The 27,739-nt window shown below is 38.2% G+C and overlaps 1 protein-coding gene across 8 annotated transcripts in view; it reads right to left on the reverse strand.

Moving 5' to 3' along the window:
• The window catches only part of PJA2 (praja ring finger ubiquitin ligase 2), a 105,443-nt gene that overhangs the window by 54,614 nt on the left and 23,090 nt on the right, over positions 1-27,739 (reverse strand). For 7 of the 8 annotated variants that reach the window (XR_013346172.1, XM_077817298.1, XM_077817300.1 and 4 more), the window contains exon 2: positions 3,331-3,531. Coding sequence is in view for 7 of the 8 variants with exons in the window: in XM_077817298.1 (XP_077673424.1) it covers positions 3,331-3,529 (199 nt within the window). In the remaining variant the exon portion in view is untranslated. Of the gene's footprint in view, positions 1-3,330; positions 3,532-24,875; positions 25,275-27,739 lie in introns of those variants that run through there. The other variant, XM_077817297.1, reaches the window with a different exon arrangement.

Genomic DNA, 27,739 nt, shown 5'->3' on the forward strand with positions numbered 1-27,739 from the left:
GCACGCACTTATGAAATTTAAACCCCTGTTAGAAGCACAGAAAGCTTGTATACATTTGAGAAAAGGGTTTTGAATAAAGAAGAATGAAATATGCATGGTTAAATAGATGTACCCAAGTATATTCTTTAAAAAAAAAGAAAAGAAAAAGAAAAGATCTAATTAAAAATGTTATACATTATTCAAATACATAAGCAAACTAGGGAAATGTGGTCTAGATTAAATTACTATAAGGTAGGTGCACAACTGATTGAAAGACTGTACTCAAAGAGTACTTATCGATGGTTTGCTGTTACATTGGAAGGGCATACCTAGCGGAGTCCTGCAGGGGTCAGTCCTGGGTCCAGTACGATTCAATATTTTCATTAATGACTTGGTAATGAAGTAGAAAGTATGCAGAAAAAATCCGCAGATGACACCAGGCCGGGAGGGGTTGCAAGCACTTGGGACAACAGGTTTAAAATTCAAAATGACCGTGGCAAGTTGAATTGGTTTGAATTCAACAAGATGAAATTCAATAAAGAAAAGTGCAAAGCACCTCACTTGAGGAAGGAAAAAAATCAAATGCACAAATACAAAACGGGGAATAATTGTCTAGATGGTAGTACTACGGAAAAGGAGCTCAAGATTATTATGGACCACAAACTGAATACGAGTCATGAATGTGATGCAAAAAAGGCTTATATGATTCTGAGGTATATTAATCAGAGTGTGGTATGTAAGACACAGGAGATAACTATCCTGCTCTACTAGGCACTGATGAGACCCTAGTTCTAGACACCACAATTTAGGCAAGACAGGGACAAACTGGAAAGAATCCATAGGACAGCAACAAAAATGATAAAAGGTTTAGAAAACCTCACCTCTGAGGAAAGTTTGAAAAAAGTGGGCATGTTTAGTCTTGAGAAAAGAAGACCCATGGGCAACCTGATAACAGTTTTCCAATATGTTAAGGGCTGTTATAAAGAGGAAGGTGATCAATTGTTCTCCATGTCCACTGAAGGTAGGACATGTCCACTGGAGGTAAGACAAGTAGTAATGGATTTAATCTGCAGCAAGGGAGATTTAGGTTAGATATTAGGAAAAACTGTCTAACAATAGGGGTAGTTAAGCTCTGGAACAGGCTTCCAGAGGTGGTCGTGGAGTCCCCATTATTGGAAGCTTTTAAAAGAAGTTGGACAAACACCTGTCAGGGATGGCCTAGGTTTACTTGGTCCTCCCACAGCACAAGTGACTGGACTTGATGACTTCTCAAGTTCCCTTCCAGCCCTACATTTCTACGATTAGAATCCAGATGGCTGCTTGAGACACTTGTATCGTACAGACTCAGATTTCTGCAGAACCTTGAATTATAAGTGGCACAGATAGTGTCACCTCTAATTATGGTAGCCCAACATTTTTATTTATCTCTTCAGTCTTATCTGAAAAAAGATATGGCATGTCAGAAGGGTGAGTTGATAGCAATTTCTGGAACACAATGATGCGGGTTGTGGTTTCCCACACTAGAATTTGGGCTTACATGGCATGCTGTCACTGCAAAACTAAAAGGATACTGCACTGTTAGAGGTGCTGCCTTTGATGAAACATTATAGTGAGGTCCCTTCTATCTATCTCTTGTGGTTGTTTAAGTAGATATTGAAGATGGCATGGAATTTAGCAGGGGATAACTCCTGTGTTTTGGTCAGTACTCTCAGTATAAAATGAGAATCAGCTTGGAAACATGCAAGCTCATACATCTGGGAATAAAATAATCCAAAACACAAATATTAAATGACAGGGAAAAATATGAAAAGTAGAAATGCCAAGAAGAGACTTAAGGGTTATAGAGCACATAATTACTATTAGTCATACGTTTACAAGGAAATATAGCAGCAAAAAGTCAATGAAAGTTTGAGCTACATCTGTAGAGGAGTCATATCACGGAACAGAGAAGTAATATTCCTTTCACCATTTACCTCCTCTGAACACCTGAAACAATATGTTCAATGTTGGCACTTCATTATCTAAAAAGATAGTGAAACTACAGGAAGTTCAGACCAAAAAAAGCAAAAAAAAAAGTCATGGGGTTAGCACTGATCTACCAGAAAACGAAGATGCAAATAAGGTAAATATTTGCATACAACTCACTCTGAACATTTGTAAGATGTAAACACAAAAGGGGAACAGGAATTTCTTAGCACAATAAAAAAAGCTTTCAAGAATAATGAAATGAAATTATGTGAAGAGTTTCCAAAAAAGTGAGATCTTCTGGCTTTTGGAATAGTCTCTTAAGTGAAAGAGTGGTAAATATTACTTGCATAATTAAATCTGACAGGTTTCAGAGTAACAGCCGTGTTAGTCTGTATTCGCAAAAAGAAAAGGAGTACTTGTGGCACCTTAGAGACTAACCAATTTATTTGAGCATGAGCTTTCGTGAGCTACAGCTCACTTCATCGGATGCATCTTCTGCAGTTTCCACAGTATGCATCCGATGAAGTGAGCTGTAGCTCACGAAAGCTCATGCTCAAATAAATTGGTTAGTCTCTAAGGTGCCACAAGTACTCCTTTTCTTTTTATAATTAAATCTGTTACTCTCTAAGGTGCCACAAGTACTCCTTTTCTTTTTACAAATATTAATTGGCACATTTAAGACTAGACTGCAAAAACATTTACAAATATACAATAGACTCAAAAGAAGAGGGACTATACGTATGATCTAATAGGTCATTTTGAATTTCTAGATTCAATTATTCTAACTGAATGCTACTTTAAACTCATGAATTATGGATGAAGTTTAAAATTAGCAAACCAAAGAAAACTGAATATTCATGAAAAGAGGAAAATAATGTCTATTTGCTATTTCAGTATTTCTTTTTCGCTCTCATATTTTTCTTGTAATTATTTACAAATAGTCGAATTAACTTCCGGTGTAACTCTGCTAAGTCAATGGACTTACATGATGGAAGAATTTGGCTGATGAAATGTAAAGTATTTTGTTTTCTAGCTCTATTTGAGGCAGCAAATAAACATGATGTATTCTCCTCTTACATGGGAATTATTCAAGAATCTGGTTCTGGGGTAAGATAAGATTTCTATAACATATTCATGGTTACAATTATATGTTTTGTGAAATTTTATGAAATTTAAATCTTTCAGTGTTGCTCTACTTTATTTTATGAAGTAAATTAAAACATTTCAAGATAAATACTAATGTTCATTAAACTTTACATTGAGTTTTTGATGCAGAACATATGACCTGAAGTTTGTTAATATGACTTTCAACATTCTATACATTTCCATCTCCGTTCCCTCCCAAAGAAAATGTGTCTCAGTTTGAAATTACAGAGAACGCACATAAAGACTTCTCTTTTTGAACATCGTCTAATTCTAATCCTTCACATTCTCCATTCTGTTGACTTGAATTTCTGTCTTGATTCATCAAAGATGGTCTAAAACTGACATACGCGTGTCTTCTTCCATATCTTCTCCCTGTAATGGTCTGATAGCCTCCTGCTGGTTTGGGCCAAGCAGGTTTGCCAGCTTCTTGACCCATTGCTGCAAGAAACAAAACAGGAAAAACTGAATACATTAGATAAGAGGGAGGGAAAACAAAAATCCATTCCTCACCTTCCCCTTACGGTTTGATTTGTTTGAGCAGGGAATCATTTTCCACAATAAATTTCCCATTTTTCCTCTTTAAAGTGTTGAGCTGCATTGGCATGAACATTTTTTTAAAATTTATATATAATCAGTGAACACTACCAGCTTAAATTTTAGTTCTTTTGATGCTAATGGCGTATAAAAGTACACTTGACCAGACTTTTCTCCTTGTTTTAAATAATATTTAATTTTTATCCTGTCAGGATAAAAAGACAGACTCTGCAGTAAATAAAGGCTTAAAAACAAACACTGGGCCTAACTCATCCCTAATGTAGCTCAACTGAAATCAGGAACTAGTTTGATACAATAAATTTTGCTCTATTCCTGATTTTTATCATTTCTCATCCCTTTCATATTTCTGAGTGACACAAATGTCTCAATCTGGAACACTCAGCACTGCAAAATTAGGATTTCGTTATTTGATAAACCATCCAAAGCACAACTATGAACTACTTGTTTTTCAGAACAATCTACGTAAAGGGTTTGCTGAAAGAACAATCTACTTTTATTAAATGCATGCTACAAAAAAAAAAAAAAAAGTGTTCAGAAGTTACAGTAGTCCACTAAGCAAAAGAAAAGTATATTGACACTTTATATAAACTTAGCATTTTGTCATAAAGGCATAATATATGCTACAAAAACATGATTAAGAAAAGAGTTAAGAACAACTGTAGCTCACATCCAGTATTTCTTAAGAAGTGCTGATTTAAGAATTGCTGTTTCAGAGAAAAAATTTCACTTGTTTGAGCCACGTAAAGCAACAACTTTAAAAGGGCAGAACTGAATATTGCACAATCCACCCTGTGAGGTCAATAGATCATATCTCAAATTCAAATCTTCACTACAAACACTATCTGTTTTTTGTGATTAGGCTTTTTCCTTATATATGCAAAAATTTACAAATAAAGAACATAGAACACTTGATTGCTCTTCCTTAAATGACATGCATTGCTGCTAATGGGTCTGACATTTTACACGACCATAAGAAGTTTTATCACAAACTTAAGTACTGTTGAAAATAAGCCTAACAGTAACAACACAAAAGTTAGCTGGCTCCAGTTAGTCTCTCTCTGGGGCGGGGAAAAATATTGGTAGTCAGAGCACATCTTCTAGAATAAACATTCCAGGTCACAAGGGGTAGTGATGGATTCTTTACATTAGGTAACTTTATTAAGAGTAGCCATACAAAGCAATAACTCATGTGGGATCCTATTATGGTAATAAGATCCAGGCTAAATGGATCCTGCTGACTTTACCAAGAAGATACAGTCAAAGGTATAAGAAAACTTGAATAGGAAAAAATGCTGATATACTAGATATTATAAAAGTTTCTGGTGCAATGTTAATTCCAGTTGCAGTCTGCCTGATTTAGAAGTGCTCATGTTGCATAATTTCCCCAATTACTGTAATTAAAAGAACTATACTTCAGAAGTTCAGCAGCTTTCTTACATATAAGTAATTTTTCCAGTCAATCGGCCATCTTTAACTTTGTTGGATATTCAATTAACACTTTAGCTTTTGTAACCTTGACAGCCACCGAAATGGATGGGGCAAGGACAAGAGGGAGTTTAGTTTCTCTGAGAGCCCACATTCAAAGACAGCAAATATATTTGGAGTTCAAATGGAAGTTCTATTTTTCCCAGCTGTTACAAATATTCTTTCTTTAAGAACCATGCTCAGTTCAGTGGAGACAAGCAGGATAAAGTTGTTTGTTTAGACATATGATGCCAATGATCAGGAGATTTCCTCATGTGCACTCAAGCACTTTTTCTACTACCGAAGTTAGTACCTATATTAGGTCAACTGCCAAGAATGGTGCAACTGCACAGGTGGTAACAGTATAAATATTAAGAGTAGATGGGGTGCTGGTGTTTTTACCTCTCTTAAAAACCTACACCACTGCTGAAGCATGTATTAATTATGCCAACACAGACACACCAAAGGAGGCAATTTTTTGTTCCAAGCAGGATGAAGCCAGAGCCAGTCCTTAGAAAAAAATTTGGAGAGAAAAAAGGATTTTTTTTTTCCTGGAGCTTCTCTCAGTTAAGATACCACCCTTTAAAAACTTCAACTGAAGAAATGGATGTAGGAGGACTACTTATTACAACCTAAGGGCTTCCAGCAGAAGCCATTTGGGCTGCAGGTATGTCAATATTCTCAAAGAAAAGTTTAAAGAACTGTAACTGTCATGATTTTAACGTGTAATCTGGGTACTAGACTTTTTCTGAGGAAGACAATGGTTATATTGTTTTCAGTATTAAAAGGCAAATCTGGAGAATTTCTGGCTGGTGAACACAAAGAAAAATGTGTGCAAGGTAAACATTAATGGAATAATTTCACATAAGTTTTAGGAACTCAGTTACAAAGCATCTATAAAGCACTTTAAAGGAGAATCAGGTTGTGTCTCAATTACAGATTGATAAATATAAGTTATTATTCATGTCAAGTCGGGAAAGATACAAATCTGGAAGTTCCTGGGAGATTCTCTCTCAATTTAAGGACTTCCCTTGTGCTTGAACTTCATCACTAAGAAAAGGCACTATGTGAGTCTGGATCTTGTTACTTATGCTTTTTCTGAGAAGTTATTTAAACGCAAATAGCATCTTAAATAAATTATTTAAACAAGGAATCATTTTATTATTTATGCTTCATTATTGAAGATATGGATAGCCATTACGGGTGACCTCTTCTCATCTTGGAGCAGTATTTTAACTTACATATACTTTAATCTATACATTAAATGCACATCAAGTTTCATGAGGTTTACAGGAATTCCTGAAAGCTTAGAGAAAGACTTTCAGGATCACATTTCCCCCCTTTTATATTTCAGAGTTGGAGTAACTTTAGCACTCAAGAAAGGTACTAAATCAATAATCATGGAAGCTGAGGTCCTCTATTTATCCCATGATGTACAGCATGGACAGTGGGAGAGCAAAATTCCCTATACTACACTTCCTCCAATCCTGTTTTTAAACATCAAGCAATTAAGTTTCCTCCACTTCCTTTGAAAGACTATTCCACAGTCCAAATGATCTTCTGCTCTGGACATTTTCCCAGATACTCTGCTTAAGATTTCCCTTACTTAATTTCACCCCCTTAAATCACTCTAAATAAATCCTCTTTCCTGGTATATATTCTCTCCTCTGACCTACTACTTTTAGCAGTCACTAAAGCAAGAAACATTTAGTAATTTTAGTCTCTCCTGCCACTTTAAGTCACTTTCATTGCCATTTCCTGGACTCCTTCCCATATAGTTTTAGCTTGCTAATATGGATGATTCCAGAACAGAATGCAGTATTTCAGGTGAAAGCTCAGACCTTTATAGTGCTGGACTATCACATCCTTCTTCTGTGACATCACTGTCTACACAGCCCAAAATTGCACTGGTCTTTCTTGCTGCCATATAATATTGCAAAGCCCTGCCAGAGGTGACAACTTGCTGTCAGCTATCAAACCTATGTCACTTTTTCAAATGTCTCTCTTCCACTAACTATTTTGATCTACAATATTTTACAATTATTCAAGCTAAAATTTCATTTTTTCCCATTACCTGCCATATTTGCAGCCACTCTAAGGCTTGTTCTACTCTAGCAACTTATGTAAATATAACATAGTTACTGATCTAACTCCTGGCGTAGACAGTGCCCTCCAGCTGACATATCTACCACCTTTCGGGGAAGTGGAGTACCTACACCAGGGGTTGGCAACCTTTCAGAAGTGGTGTGCTGAGTCTTCATTTATTCACTTTAATTTAAGGTTTTGCGTGCCAGTAATACATTTTAACGTTTTTAGAAGGTGTCTCTCGAAAGGTCTATATATTATATAACTAAACTATTGTCGTATGTAAACAAGGTTTTCAAAATGTTTAAGAAGCTTCATTTAAAATTAAATTAAAATGCTGATCTTACGCTGCCAGCCCTCTCAGCCCGCTGCCAGCCTGGGGTTCCATTCACCTAGGCTGGCAGCAGGCTGAGCAGGACCTGCGGCCGGGACCCCGGCTGGCAAGGGGCTGGCAGCCAGAACCCCAGACCGGCAGCGGGCTAGTGATTTAAATCACTAGTCAGGAAGACTCCATTTAATCATGGTTTCTACATAAAAGTGCATTATTGTTGGTTTTTATAACCTTAATACATATTCTTCATAACTCAGAGATAGATGGAGGTTTCATTTTTAGAAGGCACACACTATACATTTTTAAGTGATTTATTTTGAAAACTTTTCAGATTAGTTTTACTGCTATATCAGAAAATGAATGAATGATTGGTTATTTCATTTATCAAAGGTAACTGAAATAGATATTTATGAAGTCACTGGGAGGTAGACTATCTCCAATTCAACAAGTTAATCATTAATATTTGGAGGATTTTCTTGCCATGCTGTATTAGGAAGAGAACATCACCAGACAGATGTTTAAATTGTTTTAACTAAAACAACAACATTTATGTAGTCTGGATTTTTTTCTTCAACAGCAAACATATAATATCTTAACAAAACAAGCATCTGAATTTTTGAATTTAGTTAAACATTCAAGTTTTTTAAAATCAGGTTTGTTTTTGTTAAAATTGTTTTAAACTAAAATAGTTAAATTAAATATTTTTTAAAAAATTAAACGGACTATGTCAGCCAGAGGCCAACATGAGAAACTTAAAATATTGGCTTCTGCAGCTAACTCAGTCAACTTCACCTTCATTTTCCTGTTTGTTCATAATCTGGAAAAGAAAAACAAGCTTTCCTGCTTTTTCAGGTCCCAAACAATTTCTCAATTTGTAATGAATTAGTCTAAAGGAAATACTTATTTTCTACAGTGGCAGAAGAAGCTACTGCTGTTAAAAGTGAGATTATCACTTCAACAGTCTCTGAATCCAAGTGCTTAAGTGACTTCTACCAGTTCACTGATGTGACTTTCTTTAAAACATCATCAGCAAACATATTTTCTTGAATGGTTCTTATTCCCAAACTGGGTGTCTTTTACGGCCTGCTGCCGTTATAGGTTTTCCCTTCTAGTGAGAGAATGGTACGGTAGACCTCAAATCAATGAAGGCTACACTCGGAAAGACCTCAAGACTCCTGGAATATGCTGCTCAAACTGTTTCACTATTGTTTTACCGCCTGTCCCTCCCTTCTCACATTCATCTCCAGACTTCTCCTTGTCCAGATCTATTCCACCCCCAACAATCTTCTGTTCATTGAACTTTTTGAAACTTTGCACTTTTAGAGAGAAGTAAGGGATTGACTCTGTGTGCACAAATTTGCAAAGAGACAATAAAGTTGGGATCTGTTATTTCTCACCTCTGTGTATTATTTTAAAACATTTTTACTGTTAACAAGCATGTTTAATCTCTGGAGAGACAAATCCACAGTTTGAGAACTGAAAAACTAAGCATCTCTGATGGTACCTTCTAGACTGAGCACTGAGTCCCATTGGGTAGATAGAAAGATTAACCTAAACTATTTACACAGAAGTCCCTGGAACCCCATAAGATTGGTTCCCTAATCCATGAACTATTCGAACTCATTTACAAAACTTGTCTTAAATGTTACATGAATATATTATCTCATACTATAGAATTAGAATTTATAATCCCTATTCCATGATGAGATATCTTTGAGCTATAATGTATCTATCTTTTTTCCCTCAAAAAGCATTTTATGAAAAAATCAGATTTAAATAAAAAAAATCATTGATTTTTATCCACCCTGGTCCTACTAATCTTAGTGCAGTGATGACTAGACTAAGATGCAATATGTGATTGTGACGTTATACTCCATATGTTTATGGAAATATGCTTATGAGTGTGAATATAATGTAACTGGAATATGCTTTATGCAAAAGGTCTCTTGTAATCATTACAAAGCTTATAATCTACTGAGTGTGTTCAACCTATTTGTATGAATGTATCATTCTTGTATCTGAAGCTAGAAATATGAAGTATTACTCTGAAGTCCTATTGTAATTATGCAAAGTGGCTTTAATGGTGGCTTGGAATCTTGATTGCTCCCATTGCCTAGGACAATTGGTTCTGAATGGGTCTATTTACCTGCAAGCTTTCCTGTGTATGTGGATAATGAAGAATAAGTTCTTACAGTGACATGTGACCATGTCACATGATACTGGAATCCATCTTAAAACTCGTGTTTTTCCATTTAGAAGGAAGGGTGGGGACCCAGAGAGACAAAAGATTCCCACCTTGGGCCAAAGCTATAGAAGTGGGTGGAACAGAACAAAGGGGGCTGCCAGTCAGGAGAAATTCCCTAGTTACCATCTGAGATGGAATTAACAAGGACTGTACCAAGGGAAAGGATTGGGCCAGACTAGGAAGGAGTGTAGTCTGTGAAAGAAGCTTATTAGAACATTTCTGAGGGTGAGATTTACCTGTATTCAGTTTCTTAATGTATTAGGCTTAGAATTGTGAGTTTCATTTTATTTTGCTTGTTAACTAACTTTGTTCTGTCTGTTATTACTTGAAACCACTTAAATCCTACTTTTTATACTTAATAAAATCACTTTTGTTTATTAATGAACCCAGGGTAAGTGATTAATACCTGGGGGAACAAACAGCTGTACATATCTCTCTATCAGCGTTATAGAGGGTGGACCATTTATGAGTTTACCCTGTATAATCTTTATACCAGGGGTGGCCAATCTGTGGCTCCGGAGCCACTTGCGGCTCTTCAGAAGTTAACATGCGGCTCCTTGTACAGGCACCGACTCCGGGGCTGGAGCTACAGGCGCCAACTTCCCAGTGTTCCGGGGGGTGCTCACTGCTCAACCCCTGACTCTACCACAGGCCCTGCCCCCACTCCACCCCTTCCCACCCCCTCCTCCGAGACTGCCATGCCCTCGCTCCCCCCCCGCCCCCGCCCAAGCCTCCTGCACACCATGAAACAGCTGATTAGGAGGTGCAGGGAGGGAGGGGAAGGCGCTGATTGGCAGGGCTGCCGCTGGGTGGAAGGCGCTGGAAATGGGGTGGGAGCTGCTGATGTATTACTGTGGCTCTTTGGAAATGTACATTGGTAAATTCTGGCTTCCTCTCAGACTCAAGCTGGCCACCCCTGCTTTATACAGAGTAAAGCAGATTTATTTGGGGTGTGGATCCTATTGGGAGCTGGGTGTCTGGGTGCTGAAGACAGGAGTACTTGCTGAACTGTTTTCAGTTTAGTCTGCAGCTTTGGGAGCATGGTTCAGACCCCGGGTCTGTGTTGCAGCAGGCTAGCATGTCTGGCTCAACAAGATAGGGCTCTGAAGTCCCACGCAACCGGGGAAAACAGGCTCAGAGGTAGTTTCAGCACATCAGGTGACAGTTCCAAGTGGGTCTCTGTGACCTAACCCGTTACAGTGATGTTGGGAGAAATATTCAGTTTGGTATGTTGAATCAGTTTAAATACAAATTTATAGTTAGCTTCATTCTTTTGATGAATGGGTATAAATTCAAATGTACATTTTAAACAAATCTAAATTTACACTGCCTTTAGTTTTCAGAGTAACAGCCGTGTTAGTCTGTATTCTGCCTTTAGTGTTTCCATCCATTCTGAAGGTATAGCAAGTTCCCTCCCCACCTTCCAGTGGCTTAAATATTTACTTTTCCCTTATTGACTTACAAGTAACAATACTAAACCGAATAAATACACATATTTTAATATATAAGACAGATACTGTGGAAAAATGTTAACATAATTGAGAAATATAGTTTTAAAGCGAAAATTCACAGAAAAATAATCTTTACAGATACAGTTGAAGAGTTTCCTGGGCTCTGCCGTGCTAACTGTACATTCTAGGGGCAAAGAAAGACTTATTTCCTCATCTGTAACCATGAAATACGAAATAAGATATTCTGTGACAGGCTCATTCACAACTGGAAAAGATGTCAAGAGGCTCTAATGTAGCCTTAATGATGTATTGGTGATTGATTGACTGATTAATTAATATTAACCAATCTTTGAGACCACAGTGGTCAAGAAAGGTTTGGTCTCCCGAGCGCTACAGAATCAGGAATATCATAGTCAGTATCCCTAGAATAACAGACCCTAGAAGCAATATATCACAAGTCCCTTTATTAACAAATCCACTACGTAGACAAACAATTACACTAAAATACAACAGTAGATAGAAAGACAGTGCAAAATGTTTAGCCCTAAGACTGGCACCACTTAAATCTCACATTTCATATCAGCTGCTGGGGACCCTGAAGGGTTAGTCATTATCATTATCATCATCCATGATTGTCATCCTAGGGCTCTCTGTGCATTCCCCTTCCATCAGCACACTGGCCAGGCAACACCTTTTTATCCTGAGTTATGATTCCACCTTTTAAGGCTCAAAGGTTCCAACCCGTTTTTCCTTATCCGTATTTCCAAACCCCACTAATTAGGGGCACCCCATTTCTCACTGGCTACCCTCTTAGTTCCCTTAATTCTCATTAACATTACTCCTGGGGGAAATCTGTGCCACTGTGCAATGCAGAATTTTGCAGAAATTAATGTTGTGTGCACAGAATTTCCATTTTTCCCCCACAGAAAGGGCCTGCAGAGATGTTGGCCTCCCCTAGGGACCGCTGGCTTCGGCAGAGCCCAGCTCACAAATAAAAGGCAAGGCCAGAGGGAAGGGGAGGGAACTGGAATGTTCCCAGCAGCTGCAGTTCCCAGCACGTTCTGAAGGAAGGAGGCGGCACCAAGCAGGAAACTCTGTGCAAGCCTGGGACCCAGCATCAGGCTGTTTCTCCCTCTGTATCCCTGGGCTCTAAGAGGGTAGGAAGTGTGTGTGTCCAGGCTAGGAGGGGCAACTTGGCTGGGCTCTGAGGGACAGGGGATGTGGGTGTCTGGGCTGGGGCCCCCCTGCAGATCACCTCTGAGGGGTAGAGGTTGTGAGTTTCTGGACCAGGGTGTGGGCTGCGGCTGGGCTCTGGGGGATAGGGGTTTTGAATGTCTGGGCTTGGGAAAGGCCCACGGCTGGGCTCGGGAGGGGGGTGAGCATCTGAATCCCCAACTGGAATCTGGAGGAGAGGGGCAGAGAAGCAGGAACTGGGTTGTTGTAGAGGTTTCTTTCCTTGGGGAATATTTGTGTGTCGGAATTGTTACACATAGTTGCTGACAGGTATTTTGAAATAAATTACCAAAATAATTGAAACTGATGTGATTATATAGTGTTATTTTGATACTCAAAATTTGCAGAATTTTACAATATTCTGTGCAGAATTTTTAATTTTTGGCACAGAATTCCCCCAGGAGTATAACATTTATGTCAATATGTTACCATAGCACGTTCAAGTTACTACAGAATCCCCCAAAACGTTATCATCCGTCATCTTGTGATATTTACTGATACATTGCAGCACATTTCCTAGTCCATTGTCATGTAGTTTCCAGATCAGCAGCACTTAGCATATCTTTTACTGTAATCTTACACTTTACTGGTACAGGGTTGTCTTTCGGTCACCTAGTCACACCAACTTGGTTGAGGCATAACACCTAGTGTGGCTAAACTGAATGCCTTATAGGCCTCGGGCTTATACAACCTGTATTACAACATTTATTAATACCTATATTTCACCTCTATATCCTAAATATACTTAATATATTTTATTCTTGGCTACAAGTCTCCCCCTTTAATGGAGTGATTCTAAATAAGAATGAATAAGAACCCCATCACACAGATGATTACATTAGCTCTACATGCAACATAGTTATATATGTTACTACACAGCAAACATTATTAATACCTAAATTAGGGATGGTTGCTTTTTTTTTTTTTTTTTTTTTTTAAATGGAGTTTCTCATGGTTGGTAAGCTGTTTTTACTGGCTGTTACCAGTGGATGGAAATATATGGATGTTCTGGTACTTGCTAAGGCTTTATTCTGCTCATGTTTACATATCCATAACACGGGGTGATCTTTACAGTGGCGATGGATTGTTGGAGCAACCATGGTTGAGAAGGAATGGGGATAGTATTGATCAATTGAGGTTGACTTCTTGGTATTTCTCGATATCCCGACAATGTTATAATCCTTCCTCCCATACATCATTATCATACTTCCTTGGACAATTCTTCCTTTTAATCCAATTTTCATTCATAAAGGGCTTGGTAATAAGTCATCTGTTCCATCTAATAATTTATTCAGTATTTGCTCCGCTTAGTCCATGTCATTACTAATGTCAATTAAATGTACATTCTTCTTTCTAACGATTAGTTTAGCTGTAAATCTAACAGTTGTTTGGATGCAAGAAAGACTGGGGGTACTCTGCCTTGTTAGCTCTTGATAATCTAGGTTACAAAGGATAACAATTTCATTTTCAAACACAGGTACAAGGGAGACTGCTGTATGCCCAATAATCATATGTAGTTTTGGCTTAAAACAGAAATTTGGAATTGTGACCTGACACCTAATTTGACTATTATAAACAAATCTTTTTCACTTGTTAGACACAATATTGCCCCTTTCCATTGTAGGTCTCCTGCTCCATGGGAGATTTCCATTTGGTCAGTTGCACTGCACATGACACTTGTTGAGTTAGCTTTCAGTAGGTTCCATAGGTACCCTTCTGCCTGGCCACACAGTGGGGTTGTTACCTCAAATACATTACACCTACAGACCCACTGACGCTCCTTTTGAAAGTAACGGGCAGTCTGCGGGACTTGCCATGTCTGGATTTAAAATGCTACAGCAGCACATCTGCACCAATTAAGTAGTGCTTCAGTGTAGACACTACCTGCGTTGATGGGAGTGGTTCTCACATCGGTGCAGGTAATCCACCTCCCCGAGAGATGGTAGCTAGCTCAACACAGGGACTTAGATCAGCTTAACAAATGCTGCTCAGGAATGTGGATTTTTCACACCCCTGACATAGTTAAACCAACCTGTCTAGTATGGACCAGGCCTAAGTTTCTTGATGATAAACCACCAGGAGGGGTAATTTCAGTCCTTCCTTAATAATGTTGTCTTCTAGGCAACCTATGGAGTAAATAGCAGCTAGTTGACCAAATACATCCTTATCTGGGTCAAACACAGCATGAACAAGATATGCAAAGATTTTGAGTTGCAACACATTTTACTTAAATAAGTAACATGAGTTATGATTAGGATGTGGTGTCCCAAATCCTAGGTTTTTAATTGCACCACATAATATCACTTGACATTTAGTCAGGCATTTTGCTTTCTCTCCTCCATTTCTTTGAATGAATTTGGGACAATACCAATTTAAGATATGTCCATTCTTAATTAAGGTCGGGCATTTTCCCAATTCTAAAAATTGTAAGGTGCTTGCAATAATATTTACTACAGTCACCATATGCAGAAGAGATAATTCCTTCCCCATATATTGATTTCTTCCCTGATCATTATTGTGTTCTATTAATTGATTAATTTTAGTCTGTCTCAAACAATCTTGTTATCTCATACATGTCAAAAATTGTAAATCTTTCTTCTATTGCTAAAACTTGTATCGCCTTTTAATATTGGGTTAACTACCTTGTTGGCTTTTTCCTGAGCCATACAGTTAATTTGCCTTCTAATTCTTTCAAAAGCCACCAAGTTCCAAATTGATATTCCTGTTCCAAGTAAACCTGTTACACTCCCCCAAATTCCAAAAGGATCAATTCCACATTTCCTTCTTGAAGGACAGAGGTTGGTCTTTACAGGAATACCTAAATTTGCAATGTCTTTTTTCTGGTACAGCTTTAAATGGTTAGCATGGTAGATTTTTTTTAATCCACCTTCCCGCCCCAACCTTACCCCGAATTCCCTTAATTGAAGAAATTGGACAGGAGTGACCAGCTGACTCACAAATGTGTGATAGCCTGTATATATCCCGTCTCCTTCCATTCATCACACTTTCACCAATTTGGTGTATTGTGAAGAATATATTTTGCAGAATGTGGACTTTCTGCATCAACTTTAATCACCATTAGTTGACTCAATCACATACCAATCAGAGTTTGATCTAAGATAAAGCTCTCAAAGTCAAATTTAGGGTGCACCTTTGTGCCTAATACCATATTACTTAGCTGAGACTTGATTTTTATATTTGCATTAAACTGATTATGTTTAATCATTTATGGCACCAGTAGCCAAAAATATACAGTTACATTATAAAACATTTTAGCTATTACATGCATAGCTATTAATCTATATTAATATTGCCATGGTTTGTTTTTAATGAATTTATATATTTTAACCTGGGTTTTCCCAAACATCTGGCTACATTGCTTGACAAATCCCATATCAAAATTAACAATAGTTTGAACAAAAAGTTTGATTAATATAGAAACCGTCTGGGTTAAATTGTTTATGCAGGCAAATATACCTAATTTATGAGTAGCATTTGCAAAAAGGAATTGAACTACCATTATAATAATGGTGGTTATAATCTATTTATAATATTAAAATAGTGTGCTATCACAAAAAAATGTACTATAACTTTTTACCATTGCACCCAAAATGTTTGTTCCAACAATAAATAAAATAAATCCCCCATAATTAAAGAGCCAATGACATAGTCATGTGACATAACACATATAACCAAGGAACAAATAATCCTAATATTCTTATGTTTTATTTTATATATTTATATATATTAGAAAACAAAAAGGAAGGAGAAAGATCAAAAGAGGTTCTCCCAAAGTTCACTTGTGACTGGGGGAACTCCCACAAGTATTAGTATGAGATGACCACTAAAGTATTCCATGATTGATAGATCAGGCAGTCACCTCGTTTGAATCCTACCACTTCCCCTCAAAGAAGGGGGGCACACAAAGAGTATTAAAGAGGGGAGACCTCGGCCTGTGAAACCCACAATGTCTTCCCCTAATTGTAGAAAAGGACTTAGGGGTTACAGTGGACGAGAAGCTGGATATGAGTCAACAGGGTGTGCCCTTGTTGCCAAGAAGGCTAACGGCATTTGGGGCTGTATAAGTAGGAACATTGCCAGCAGATCGAGGGACGTGATCGTTCCCCTCTATTCGACATTGGTGAGGCCTCATCTGGAGTACTGTGTCCAGTTTTGGGCCCCACACTACAAGAAGGATGTGGATAAATTGGAGAGAGTCCAGCAAAGGGCAACAAAAATGATTAGGGGTCTAGAACACATGACTTATGAGGAGAGGCTGAGGGAACTGGGATTGTTTAGTCTGAGGAAGAGAAGAATGAGAGGGGATTTGATAGCTGCTTTCAACTACCTGAAAGGGGGTTCCAAAGAGGATGGATCTAGACTGTTCTCAGTGGTAGCAGATGACAGAACGAGGAGTAATGGTCTCAGGTATTTCCAGTAGGGATAAGGAGGTTTTAGTACCATTATACAAGGCAGCTCAGACATAGGTGAGAGGTCTTTCGCAGGAGTGGTGGGTGAAATTCTGTGGCCTGCGTTGTGCAGGAGGTCAGACTAGATGATCATAATGGTCCCTTCTGACCTAAATATCCATGAATCTATGAGCACAAAGCCCATCAGCAAAATCTCAGGTCTTTTACACAGCTTCCCCTCAGTGTGTTTATCATGTCCTTTCCATTCAATTGGGGCTTCCCCTATCATTGCTGGCCCCATAAAGTTTCCCACCCATTGAGGCAAGTAGTTTGCATTTGTCTGACATCAACTTCAAGCCACTGGTTCTTGTTATGCCTTTCTCTAATAGATTTACAAACCCTGTAGTAGCCAGTATTTTCTCCCCTTGGTTACACTGTAGACAAGTCACCTCTCAATCTTCTTTCTGATAAACTAAAAAGATTGAACTTTAAGTCTCTCACTACAAGGCATTTTCTCCAGTCCTAAAATCATTTTTGTGTGGTTCTTTTCTATACCTTGTCCAATTTTTCACCACTCCTTTAAATATATTGACACCAGAACCGTACACAGTATTCTAATTTACTTCTCACCAATGCCATATACAGAAATAAAATCACCTTCCTCCACTACTCTATTTATACATCCAAGGATCTTATTAGCCCTCTTTCCCGTAGCATCACATTGGAAGCTCATGTTCAGTTGCTTGTCCACTATGACCCATAAGCCCTTCTCAAAGTTACTGCTTTCCAGGGTAATCTCTCATTCTCTAGATGTGGCCTGCTTTCCTAATTCCTACGTGTATGAACTCTGCGCTTGACTCCATTAAAACACATTTTATTTTAATAGGCCCAGATTAACAAGCAAGATCTGTATAACTGCCCTCTCCAAATCATTATTTACTATTTCACCTATCTTTGTGTCATCTACAAATTTTACCAGGAATGATTTTATGTTTGCTTCCAGATCATTTATGAAAATGTTGAATATCAGGCTTATTACCAATCCCTGTGGTTACACTCCCATTTTATGATGATTCCCATGGACAACTGTTCTTTGAGATCTGTCAATTAGCCAATTCTTAATCCATTAAAGTATGTATTTTATTGATATTGTGCAGTGCTAATTTTCGAAACCAGAATATTATGTGGTACTAAATCAAACACCTTATAAAAATTTAAGTATATTACACCTCTGCAGTTACTTTTATCAATCAAGTTTGTAATCTCAAAGAATGAAAACAGGTTTGTTTGACAAGACCCATTTCCCCTAACACTATTACACACAGCACAGAATTACTGTTAACCTAGGATAGAGAGATGAACAGAATGGAAAATCCAGAATTATGGATCACAAGAGAAGTGGATTGTGAAGCTCATCTTCATGTTATCATCCCCTATGAAATTCAACTAGTTTACAACATAGGATCTTTCATCCTTAGGTAGACTGTTTCAGCAGACTAAGAATTTATCACAGAGTTCACAGAGTTCAGAGTTCTGGGCCTTAGAAGGCATCAGAAATAACGTGCTGGATTGAGCTCCATTTGTCACTTAAAGACAGACTCAAAGTATGCAAGCTACCAGGTAAAGATCAAACTGTAAATTATAAAGAACAGCTGCAGGGTATTAAGTTTCCTCTGAATCATTCATACTTTGCAGAGCTGCTTCACTGTTTTGCCCACCACAAGCCTTGGTGCACCTTAGGCAGTGGTTGTGCAAGCAGACAGCCACAGCAATGCTCTAAAACAGCAAAAAGAAGCTAACTAGGATTCTGATCCTGCAAACACTTACACAAGTGTGTAACTTTAAGCAACAGACAAGTTAATGAATATATTAACGTGCTTAATGCTATAAACATGCAAAAGTGTTTGCAGGACTGCAACCTAGCATTGTACAATACTAATCAGTTTTCCTATGGGATCTTTTATGTAAAGTGTATCACTGCTGGTAATTCAGAAAATAACTCAAAATGAATCAATTTCAGGGAAAACCAAAAATGGGGAGAAAATACACTTGAGCAGACAAAGAGAAAAAAGAGCACACAGAAGAACCGTAACAGATGCAGAAAAGGAGAAAAGGGAATGGAGGAAGGAAAAGGTAAAAACCAACAGTGGTGGTCTCAACATTAGTTCCCCAAGTTTCTTTCCTTCCCAAAAATTATATGGCACATCAATATAACTGAAGAGAACTACCAAAATGAGTACTTTTGAGACGTTTTAACTATCTTAGATTATAACAATTTAGCAACCTCTATTAAGTGCAAAAGTTTTTGGTAAATTGTATTCGTCATGCTCTCTATTTTGGGCAATTAGTTTTGAGAAGTTATTAAAACACTATCTCATAATTCCAAATAAAAGTTCTAGTCCTCAAGTTCCTTAAACTGCCTGTGCCATCAATAATTAAGGTAGTAACTGATATTTAATGTTATTGTTTCTTTCCAGAAGATATATTTGAAAGCATGAAAGAATGTATGAAATAACATAGATTTGAATCAGTAAAGAGTTATTTCAGTTTTGCTGGCCAGGGCTCAAATTGGTGGGGAGGTTATTCCACGACTCACTGCTGCAGATGAAAAAAGGAAAAATACTGAGAAAACGAATGAGCAAATAAATACCTTAGAGTGGTGAAGAGACATACCACTGCACCGCAATGTGGCCATTCCCAAATCAAGTACTTGTGACAAACGTTCTTGAAGTTGGTTGTGGTTAATGTTAGTTTCTAAGTTTACAGATTTCACACTATGTGCACTGGTAAAACAGTTAACTTCCAGTGTTAGGACATTCCACCATCTTTAGCCACCTGGGATTTACCTAAAGCAATGGAGGACCATGCTGTAGGAAAATATTTAAAATGTACTTAAGGCATTTGATTTTTATTAGCTGCAAGTTACGTTTCAAAGTCTCAAAAGTATTATGCTTTAGAGCAACTCAAAACTGTTTTGTAGGTTACTTGAGAAATGTACATTGGTTGTTTCCATAAGCAGTGTTATTTCAGATACAAAGATGTTAACAAATGTGGGTGCTTCAGGGATTATTCTTAGGCCTTAAATTTTTTTCTTTTTGTCAACCTTTTATTACAGCTATCTTTACCCCAGGTTGAAAGCAGCCTGTAGTCTGATATTAATAAGATGGCAGCCAGCTCTCCACTGGGTTGACTTTAAATTAAATGAAAACCATGATTTTTGGTTCACCTCCCAAATTACAGAGTCATGATTTCAGTCATTAATGACTGAAACAGCAGATGGTGATGTCTTGTGGCATTTAAGCATCAGGAATCCCTCCTTTCAACAAGCCAGTATTTCCTCCAAAGTAGATCAAAGTTCAGAAGCACTGTACAGATAATTTAAGAAGTGTGAAATACTTTGTGAAGAAGCAGGTTGTTCAGCAGTACCTGGCCCATTCTGGACTATGGGGATTAATTTATATTTAAAATTATTTGGTGTGCTAATGCATACTTTGAAAATATTTAACAGAGTGAGTTTTGACTTTGTGAATATCAAGCACAAAGAATCACAAAAATAATAGCCATGTAGGACTGGAAGGGCCCTTAACAGTCCCTGTAGTCCAGTCTCCCGCACTCAAGGCAGGACCAAATATTTGCTACACCATCCCTGACAGATGTTTGTCTAACTTGTTCTTAAAAACCTTCAATGACAGAGATTCCACCACCTCCATAGGTAATTTATTGCAGTGCTTACCTACGCTTACTGTTAGGAAGTTTCTCCTAATGTCTAACCTAAATCTCCATTGCTGCAATTTAAGCACATTATTTTTTGTCCTGTCCTCAGAGGTCAAGGGGAATAATTTATCACCCTTCTCTTTATCATAACCTTTTACATACCTGAAGACTTATGTATCCCCTCAGTCTTCTCTTCTCCAGACTGAAAAAACCCAATTTTAAAAAAATCTTTTCCTCATAGGTCATGACTTTCCTCTTTAATCATGTTTGTTGCTCTCCTCTGGACTTTCTCCAATTTGTCCACATCTTTCCCAAAATGTGGTACCCAGAACTAGACACAATACTCCACTTGAGGTCTTATCAGTATTGAGCAGAGTGAAAGAATTACTTCTTGTACCTTGCTTATAACACTCCCGCTAATACATCAAAAAACCAATGTTCATTTGTGGGGTTTTTGCAACGTTATTACATTGATGACTCATATTTAGCTTGTGTCAGAATAGCAGCCGTGTTAGTCTGTGTCCGCAAAAAGAAAAGGAGTACTTGTGGCACCTTATAGACTAACAAATTTATTTGAGCATAAGCTTTCGTGAGCTACAGCTCACTTCATCGGATGCATTCACTGGAAAATATACTGGGGAGATTTATATACATAGAGAACATGAAACAATGGGTGTTACCATACACACTGTAACAAGAGTGATCACCTAAGGTGAGCTATTACCAACAGGAAAGAAAAAAACCTTTTGTAGTGATAATCAAGGTGGGCCATTTCCAGCAGTCAACAATGTCTGAGGAACAGTGGGGGGGGAGGGGCGGAATAAACATGGGAAAATAGTTTTACTTTGTGTAATGACCCATCCAGTCCCAGTCTTTATTCAAGCCTACGTTAATTGTATCCAGTTTGCAAATTAATTCCAATTCAGCAGTCTCTCGTTGGAGTCTAGATTTGAAGTTTTTTTATTGAAGAATTGCCACTTTTAGGTCTCTAATGGAGTGACCAAAGAGAATGAAGTGTTCTCCGACTGGTTTTTGAATGTTATAATTCTTGACGTCTGATTTGTGTCCATTTATTCTTTTATGTAAAGACTGTCCAATTGGCTAATGTACATGGCAGAGGGGCATTGCTGGCACATGATGGCAGATATCACATTGGTAGGTGTGCAGGTGAACGAGCCTCTGATAGTGTGGCCGATGTGATTAGGCCCTACGATGGTGTCCCCTGAATAGATATGTGGACACAGTTGGCAATGGGCTTTGCTGCAAGGATAGGTTCCTGGGTTAGTGGTTCTGTTGTGTGATGTGTGGTTGCTGGTGAATATTTGCTTCAGTTTGGGGGGCTGTCTGTAAACAAGGACTGGCCTGTCTCCCAAGATCTGTGATGGGAGTCATGGGTCGTCCTTCAGGATAGGTTGTAGATCCTTGATGATGCGTTGGAGAGGTTTTAGTTGGGGGCTGAAGGTGATGGCTAGTGGCGTTCTATTATTTTCTTTGTTGGGCCTGTCCTGTAGTAGGTAACTTCTGGGTACTCTTCTGGCTCTGTCAATCTGTTTCTTCACTTCAGCAGGTGGGTATTGTAGTTGTAAAAACGCTTGATAGAGATCTTGTAGGTGTTTGTCTCTGTCTGCGGGGTTGGAGCAAATGCAGTTGTATCGTACAGCTTGGCTGTAGACAATGGATCGTGTGGTGTGGCGTGGGTGAAAGCTGGAGGCATGTAGGTAAGTATGACAGTCAGTAAGCTTCCGGTATAGGGTGGTCTTTATGTGACCATCGCTTATTAGCACTGTAGAGTCCAGGAAGTGGATCTCTTGTGTGGACACATCCAGGATGAGGTTGATGTTGGGATGGAAATTGTTGAAATCATGGTGGAATTCCTCAAGGGCTTCTTTTCCATGGGTCCAGATGAAGAAGATGTCATCAATGTAGCGCAAGTAGAATAGGGGCATTAGGAGATAAGAGCTGAGGAAGTGTTGTTCTAAAGTCAGCCATAAAAATGTTGGCATACTGTGGGGTCATGCGGGTACCCATAGCAGTACCGCTGATTTGAAGGTATACATTGTCCCCAGATGTGAAATAGTTATGGGTGAGGACAAAGTCATAATGTTCAACCACCAGGTTTGCCGTGACATTATCGGGGATACTGTTCTTGACGGCTTGTAGTCCATCTTTGTGTGGAATGTTGGTGTAGAGGACTTCTACATCCATAGTGACTTGGATGGTGTTTTCAGGAAGATCACCGATGGATTGTAGTTTCCTCAGGAAGTCAGTAGTGTCTCGAAGATAGCTGGGAGTGCTGGTAGCATAGGGCCTGAGGAGGCAGTCTGCATAGCCAGACAATCCTGCTGTCAGGGTGCCAATGCCTGAGATGTTGGGGCATCCAGGATTTCCAGGTTTATGGATCTTGGGTAGCAGATAGAATACCCCTGATCAGGGTTCCAGGGGTGTGTCTGTGCGGATTTGTTCTTGTGCCTTTTCTTGTGATCGTCTATAACCCCCAGATCCTTTTCTGCAGTACTCCTTCCTAGGCAGTCCTACGTAGTCATTTCCCATTTGGTATTTGTGCAATTGATTATTCCTTCCTAAGTGGAGTACTCTGAATTTGTCGTTACTGAATTTCATCCTATTTATTTCAGACCACACTTCCAGTTTGTCCAAATAATTTTTAATTGTAATTCTGTCCTCCAAAGCAACTTCAAGGCCTCCCAATTTAGTATCATCCACAAACTTTATAAGTTTGCAGAAGATACATGACTGGGTCCTCTATAATCAACTTAGTTAGCTAAGTCACTCCAAACCAAACAGTATACCATATCGTATACGTACATTTGTAATTTGGCTTTAACATGTTTATACTCTCTTATCAGACGTAGAGAGCAAGTGGCTACTGGCTTCACCCAGTCTATCAACTTTGAAATACCCAGAGTCAACAATTACTTTAGGAGATGGGTATGTAAGGCTGAAGCAACTAAAATAGTTTACCTACTCTATTAGAACAAGCCCCAAGCTACCTACTCTATTAGAAACTTTTTCTCTTTTATCATTGCTAATGTAAATTATCACTCCATACTTGTGAATGCAGACTACTATTTTAAATAGAATCCAGCAGCATACTGTTTATATGGTAATGTAACTGAAATATGCTGTTGTAATTTGGCAACTGTCCTTTTGGATCCTCACCAAAACGATACCTGTTCCATCAAACAACCCTAAATAAGCAAGAAGTTTTGTTTTTAAATACATGTAAGATGGGTAAAAATACTTTTAAAAATAGAGCATTGCGCAAATTCATCTCCCCTCAATAGAGCATCTGATTGCACAAAAATATCTGCATGTATTTACACCCATCTCTTCCTGAATTCCAAGGAGGGGAGAATAATACAAATAGTGAAACATTTAAAATGATAATCAACCTTCTTGTACTTAGATTAGAGCTAAAATTTTAGCATTTATCTGCAGATTTAAGGAGTTGTGACTTCCCTAACAGTGTTTGTGTGTGGATTTTGTCCCCATAAAAATAGTTCTAAACTGTTATAAGAATGAGAATAAAAGAGCTCAAGCATCTATAACCATGGAGACACAGAAACACCGAGAAGGCTAAACTTTTCAAGAAGGAATTAATCCAGGTTATCAAGAGGTGGTAGTCAATCAGCTGAAAAGTAAGAAGGAACATTCATATTTGAATCAGCATTTCTATACATTTGCTTTCAATTAATACTATACTATAATCAGATATATCACATCTCCATTCAAACCATAGGGAATTATCCCATGGAATTCAAAGGGAGCAGGCAGTGGCACTGTATGAAAATGTCTGTGATGTAATTAAAGGTGTTAATACCTGGAGATTTTCCATGTACACGCTTGTCATGAAAGAAACTTGTTTATTTTTAATAACTTTCATAACAGAGCACTACCAATTTTTTGAAAGTACTGAAAAAAATTTAAATGGGGGGAGATTACCCTATGGTTACCCAAGATCAATGTCTTTTTTTCCCGTAAGCAATGCATTGTATAATTAAAAATGTTGATTTTTAAACATTTTCTCAAATATGTATCTACATAACTGTTCTAGCTTTGTCATGTTTGGTACCATTGTGTTCATGGGAGACAGGGCTTTCCAACGATACTCAACTTGACCCATTTCCCATGACACTTATTATTATCAAAATTATTAGTATCAAAATTTCCATCAACCTGAGAACTTGGAGCTGGGAGCAGCACATCCCCTTTGCCATGCAATACCATTGAAATTATGATTCTGTAGATTTTAATTAGTCAAATGAAACCTCCCTTACCTTTCTATCACTAACTTGACCACAGAATGAGATTTTACTTTGTTAAGCTCCCAGACCGCATAGGCAGAACTGGAAGAAGGGGAGAATCCAGTTCCAGCCCTCCAGAGTGATGGCACAGGTAAGAGGAGGGAGGTGGTAAGTGCTGTGTTAGCACAAACTAATTTCCTGCTTGTGGCCACCACTCCTCTTTCCTGAGTATATTCAGCGTGAGCTTTGCAGTGCAGTTCACTGATGTGGGTGTGGAGAGCGGAGTTGGAGACTACTTGATCTTTCGCCACCCATCTAGAAGAACCAGACACAAGTAGTATGCTCAATCTCAAGGGACGGGAACTCTCTTCTGTTGCTATATGGTATTCTCTTCTGGAATCTTTAAGCTTCCATATATAGCTACCAGAGGGATGGTTCCTGCAGTAGAAAATAGGGAAGACCCTCTAGGTTAAGAGGAGGCCCATGGGAAGGCGGTCAGGGACTCTCTCAGACTACATTTGCTAAATTGTTCAGTAACAACAACTTTTTCACTAATGTGAGCAAATGCACATTATCCTTGTCTTATACTAACTCCACTTGCTTCTCATTCATTTCTTTCTTTCATTGCTATTGTGGTTGATTCTCTCCACGTTTCACTCTCCTCCACCCTTGCCTCTCTGTCCCTCTTTCCCATTGCAAGATCCAGTCTGCCAACCCCCAAGCCCTTGCTCACCTGCAACATGCACCTCATCCACTCCTGTTCTCATGCTCCAGTCTCTCTCTGGAGCAAATACAATCTTGCCCTACTCACATCAATCAGCCTGCTGTTACAAATATCATTTTCCTAGCCCATCACTTTGGCCATGTCAGCCCTGTCTTTTCATCCCAATCTTAGCTCCCCCTTCTCTATCGTTATCAAACATATGCTGCTTGTCTTCACTTCAAATGCCCTTCACAACCTATCCTCATCCTACCTGTCACCTCTCATTCACAGTCAGTGTGATAGCCCATGATGCCAGCCTCCTTGGCCCACTTTTAAATTTTCAAATAAGCACCTCTGAACTTTCTTGCATGGTGCCCCTCGTTCTTGGGATGCGCTCCCCATAAAGATCTGCAAAGCTACCTCATTATCCTCTTTCAAATCTCTCCTTTTCTATGATGCCTACAAAAAAAATTAACAATGATTAGGCAACAATTGTCTTATTAATTCTTTGTATTCTCCTGTCTGTCCATATCCATCTGTTTCCTTTTGTCTTATTACTTCGATTGTAAGCTTTTGTGGAGGATTTTGCTCTGTGTTTATACAGCACCTACCTCAACTGCGTTCTGATCCATGACTGAGGCTCATAGGCACTACAATATTACAAACAACAGTAGCATTCAGAAGATAATCTAAATGCTTCATATAATTTGGGGCTAAGTGTTTTATGTCCAAAATAAAGAAGCTGCATTCACTGTTTGCCACTGCCAATTATCATTACGTAATTTTTAGTGTTACATTTTCTACAGTCTAACCAAGACTATATTGTTTTTATTTTCAGTTAGTTTACTAACAAATTGCAATATTCCTTCTGCATCTTCTCCAGAAGTATACAAGGCCCAATCCAGAGGCCACTGAAGTCAATGGAAAGATTCTCATAGATTTCACTGGGCTCTGGGTAAGGTTCATAATTCAGGGTTTTGCCATTAAATGCAGTGAGATGGGAAAGAACATTTCCTTGCTGAAGTACTTCTCCCAAAAAAAGTCCACTATTATACTTTTATTAGCAAGAAAGAAAAGGAGTTGAAGTGTAAAAGTAGAGTAGACTTGCTTCCTTGCTAGCGGGCAGAACTATGTTTTCCTTGATATGGTTTGACCAGAAAGGATTAACCTTCTTTCTTTAAGACAAAGGAGATTTACTATTGTAATACAAAGTTCCCCTTATTTACACTTTTAGAAAAAGAATATTCCTGTAATCAAATTTCCTACCAGATTACACTAACACATTCCTTTTCTGCTTCTTAGGAGGTGACATTCCCTTTTGACCAAAAGAGATTAGTACCAAATGACCAAAAAAACTTAAAAAATAAGGTCAAATATATAAATGTTCCAATATCAGATTTCAGAGTAACAGCCGTGTTAGTCTGTATTCGCAAAAAGAAAAGGAGTACTTGTGGCACCTTAGAGACTAACCAATTTATTTGAGCATGAGCTTTCGTGAGCTCACGAAAGCTCATGCTCAAATAAATTGGTTAGTCTCTAAGGTGCCACAAGTACTCCTTTTCTTTTTGCAATATCAGATTGATACCCTTATAAACACTGAAGCATTACATCTCTAGAATGTATAACATAATCCAAGAAAAATACTCTAGAAATGTGATAGAATCAAGTTATATGAGCCGACCATTTATGCTCAATATCGTTAATTACATCAAGATTACATTAATCTCACTGCTTTCCTACCACACATCTTAATCCCAAAGTACAATTTCACATTCACTGGTAATTTCAGTATTTTCCTCCCTATGACGGTTTCATTTGACAGTAATGCACTCTTTATCCAAGTGAACCGCAAAAGAATCAAACATTTGCACCATTGTAAATTTGTCCTAAAAGCACCAAAAATTCAGAGACTTTCAACACATCTTTAATGGCTCTGGGAAGAGGACTGCATACACAAATTTTCAACTTCAGTGTATTTTTTTAAAAATGTGTTGCTTTTTAAAAGCTGCTATAGTCAATGATTTTACAGTAAATGCAAAAGCATTCTGTAGGATTTTTTTGCACTTATAAAGCAGAATTACTCAAATTAGAAAGTGAAACATTTTAGACTAAACCTGTTTTATTATTCAGGAAAAGTAAGGCGATTAAATAATTGAAATAATAAAAGTTTTCAGAACTAACTACTGTGCATATC

This window comes from Eretmochelys imbricata, chromosome 5, assembly GCF_965152235.1.
Source record: "Eretmochelys imbricata isolate rEreImb1 chromosome 5, rEreImb1.hap1, whole genome shotgun sequence".
Taxonomy (NCBI): domain Eukaryota; kingdom Metazoa; phylum Chordata; order Testudines; family Cheloniidae; genus Eretmochelys; species Eretmochelys imbricata.